Below are 2,908 nucleotides of genomic sequence, written 5' to 3'. Positions count from 1 at the left end.
AACCAGTCTGTGATTCTATGATAGTTGGTTCCAAACTGATGGGACCCCTTTTGCCAAGAGAACAAATGTTAAAATTAAGGCCTTGGTTTGGAGCCAGATAATATTTAGTCTACTTGGCCTCTGTGGCACAAGTGAAGAACAGCACCTGGACATGTATGTTAAAATAACTCAGTCATAACTTTGCTCTCTGACTTGATGCCATTGTTGTTTAGGCCAACCGTTACCAGCTGAAATGACACTTGCCCAGCTTCTTACTTTGCTCTATGACCGTAAACTCCCTCAAGGATATCGATCAGTAGATTTGACAGTTAAGCTTGGTTCCAAAGTCATCTCAGATCCAAGCTTATCAAAAACAGATTCATTTAAACGTCTTCACACAGAAAAAGGTGGGTCTTCTTTACTTTTTTTTGCTGTCTTGCTTTCTAAAATGCTTTTATTTTGGACAAAAATGGTTTTGATTTTCTTGGTAAGAAACAGCAGTTTTCTGTATTTTCTTGGATGAGGCTTCTGAGCCATTCTGTACAAGACAAGTGCTCAACTTCATGATGAAAGAACAAATTTATCGCTTCTCTTCAGATTGTATCTATAGATGCACCAGCGTGGTTGTTCTGGATTCACTTTTCTTTCTTCTGCGTAGTGTTGTATGTGATAGGATTGTATAGATACCATGTATTTGATTTCTTGACATGTATGCCACTTCTCTACAGTAAGTTTTTGTGCTGATAGCCAAGGCAGATTAAGTAATGTAGGAGCTGTTTGAAACCATATGAATTACAGAAGTCTGTGTTGGTTTGTTTGTGTAGGGTGTTTTGGGGTTTTTTTGTTGCACCAACTTGGGTACTTCCATGCTTCTTGGAAAGTGGGAGTTGTTCTCAAACCCATTTAAGCAGGTCTTGTAACTCTCTAGCTTTTAAAACCATTACTTCTGGTGTTTTCTAATATGATCTGTTTCTTGCTAAGATTTTTTCTAATTGCTTTCTGTCTACTTATGGTTCTGAGGAAAGGGGAGGGAGGAGCTGTATCCCAGGAATCTGTTTTGAAATATTCTGGTACCATTCATTTAGGGAACAACTTAAAGGAATGGGACCTTCAAATTAAGCTAAGGGGATCTACTGATCACCAGCCTGCTGACACAGCATAGAATTGCAAAATCAATCATTTGGCTCCTTTAAGACAGGGGTTTCATGTAATAATTGTTCACTTGATAGATCAATCTCCTAGAAAAGACAAGAAAGTGAGCAGTTGGAAAGAAAAAGTGTGTTTTTGTCCATTGTACATGATCTTACAGTGCTTAGTCATAAACTGGGAGGATGATGGCTAGTAGAAAGTTGGTAGCTTGGCAGAGGGGTATTTTGACACCTCACCGAAGATGTGAGAATGTGAAGTGTGGTGAGTGAGAGGTGATAGGACTTTCTCAGAGTGTAACAAACCTACTCTTATCTCCTAGATGAAAGACATTGTTAAAAAATGTCACACTTCCAAAGGTAACAAAATTTGGAAGACATAGGTCAAAATCTAATAAATTATAGAATTCTAATAATTAACGTGTAACCCTGTATAAGGAATCCCAAATTATGGCATGGATCTGCCATCATGGGCAAAAGGTATCACTTTTTTTTTTTTTCTTTTGATACCCTGGTAATCATTTAATTTAGGTTCTTGACTCAGGTTTTTCTTAAGGAGGAACTGCTACTTTTGAAGTACGCTTTTCAGGGAGGATGAAAAAATAAACACAATATTGATGATGAGGTATTAATTTCTTTTACCCCTGTCGATTTTTTTTATTTTTTTTTTTGGTAGAACATGCGGATTTACTAGGGCCTTGCCCTGAAGATGAAGCCATCAGTCCTGGGGATGAGTGTATGGATGCAGTGCTAGATGAATCCCTTCTCGAAACCTGTCCCATTCAGTCTCCACTGCAAGTTTTTGCTGGAATGGGTGGATTGGCGCTCATTGCAGAGAGACTCCCTATGCTTTATCCTGACGTAATTCAGCAAGTGAGTGAAAAAAATCAGTGTAGAAAAACATGTGTTTTGTTTGTTTAAGGACAATGTTTTCCTCATGTTTCTGTGTGGATCAGTTTGACATCTCAGTTATGTGGGGAAGCTGCTTTGAAACAGTGCACAACTCCACAGCCCAGTCCTGTGGAGGACTGCTCCCTATATGTGGTGTATGTATATATAATGCTGCTTCCCTATAGGTGTTACAGGCTGCTTGAATGTCCTTGTGAAACAAATGCATGAATTCAGTATTGCTGGTTCCTTCACTTCTGTTAATTCATAAAATATTTTGGAAGGTGCAGTAACATAAAGTTGTTAATTTACTATAAAGCCATATTTGCTTCTCATTTAATTGCTCGTGTAAATACAACCTAAGAGTGCCCTTTTTTATGGTTAAGTGAAACTCTGTTCTCAAAGAAGAGTATGTAATTTAATTTTTATACTATTATAAATAATAAAAGCATAATATTAGTTATCTTAATAATAAATAATATTCCTAAAGTAAAGTTATAATATATATATGTGATTTCTTTTTATACTTAAAATTGTGTATAGAATTTCTCTGGAGGCACCGATAGGCTTTTCAGAAGTGTCAGTAGTGGCATTAGTGTGGAATTAGGTGTATGTAATTTAATTTTTATACTATTATAAATAATAAAAGCATAATATTAGTTATCTTAATAATAAATAATATTCCTAAAGTAAAGTTATAATATATATATGTGATTTCTTTTTATACTTAAAATTGTGTATAGAATTTCTCTGGAGGCACCGATAGGCTTTTCAGAAGTGTCAGTAGTGGCATTAGTGTGGAATTAGGTGTGGATGGGATGCCCCTTCCCTGGAAGTGTTCAAGGCCAGGCTGGATGAGGCTTTGAGCAACCTGGTCTAGTGGAAGGGGTTCCCGC

The 2,908-nt window shown here is 36.8% G+C and overlaps 1 protein-coding gene across 1 annotated transcript in view; it reads left to right on the top strand.

Moving 5' to 3' along the window:
* Positions 1-212: 212 nt before the first annotated feature.
* Positions 213-2,908, top strand: part of LOC104513215 (baculoviral IAP repeat-containing protein 6-like) — a gene marked incomplete at its 5' end in the record, with an annotated part of 17,362 nt that continues 14,666 nt past the window's right edge. Inside the window, 2 exons of the mRNA XM_010156496.1 lie at positions 213-386; positions 1,801-1,997. Of these exons, the coding sequence (XP_010154798.1) occupies positions 213-386; positions 1,801-1,997 (371 nt within the window). The remainder of the gene's footprint in view (positions 387-1,800; positions 1,998-2,908) is intronic.

This window comes from Eurypyga helias, unplaced genomic scaffold, assembly GCF_000690775.1.
Source record: "Eurypyga helias isolate BGI_N326 unplaced genomic scaffold, ASM69077v1 scaffold5258, whole genome shotgun sequence".
In the NCBI taxonomy this organism is placed as follows: domain Eukaryota; kingdom Metazoa; phylum Chordata; class Aves; order Eurypygiformes; family Eurypygidae; genus Eurypyga; species Eurypyga helias.
The sequence above is the reverse complement of the archived record's forward strand: the minus strand, read 5'-3'. Positions and strand labels throughout refer to the sequence as shown.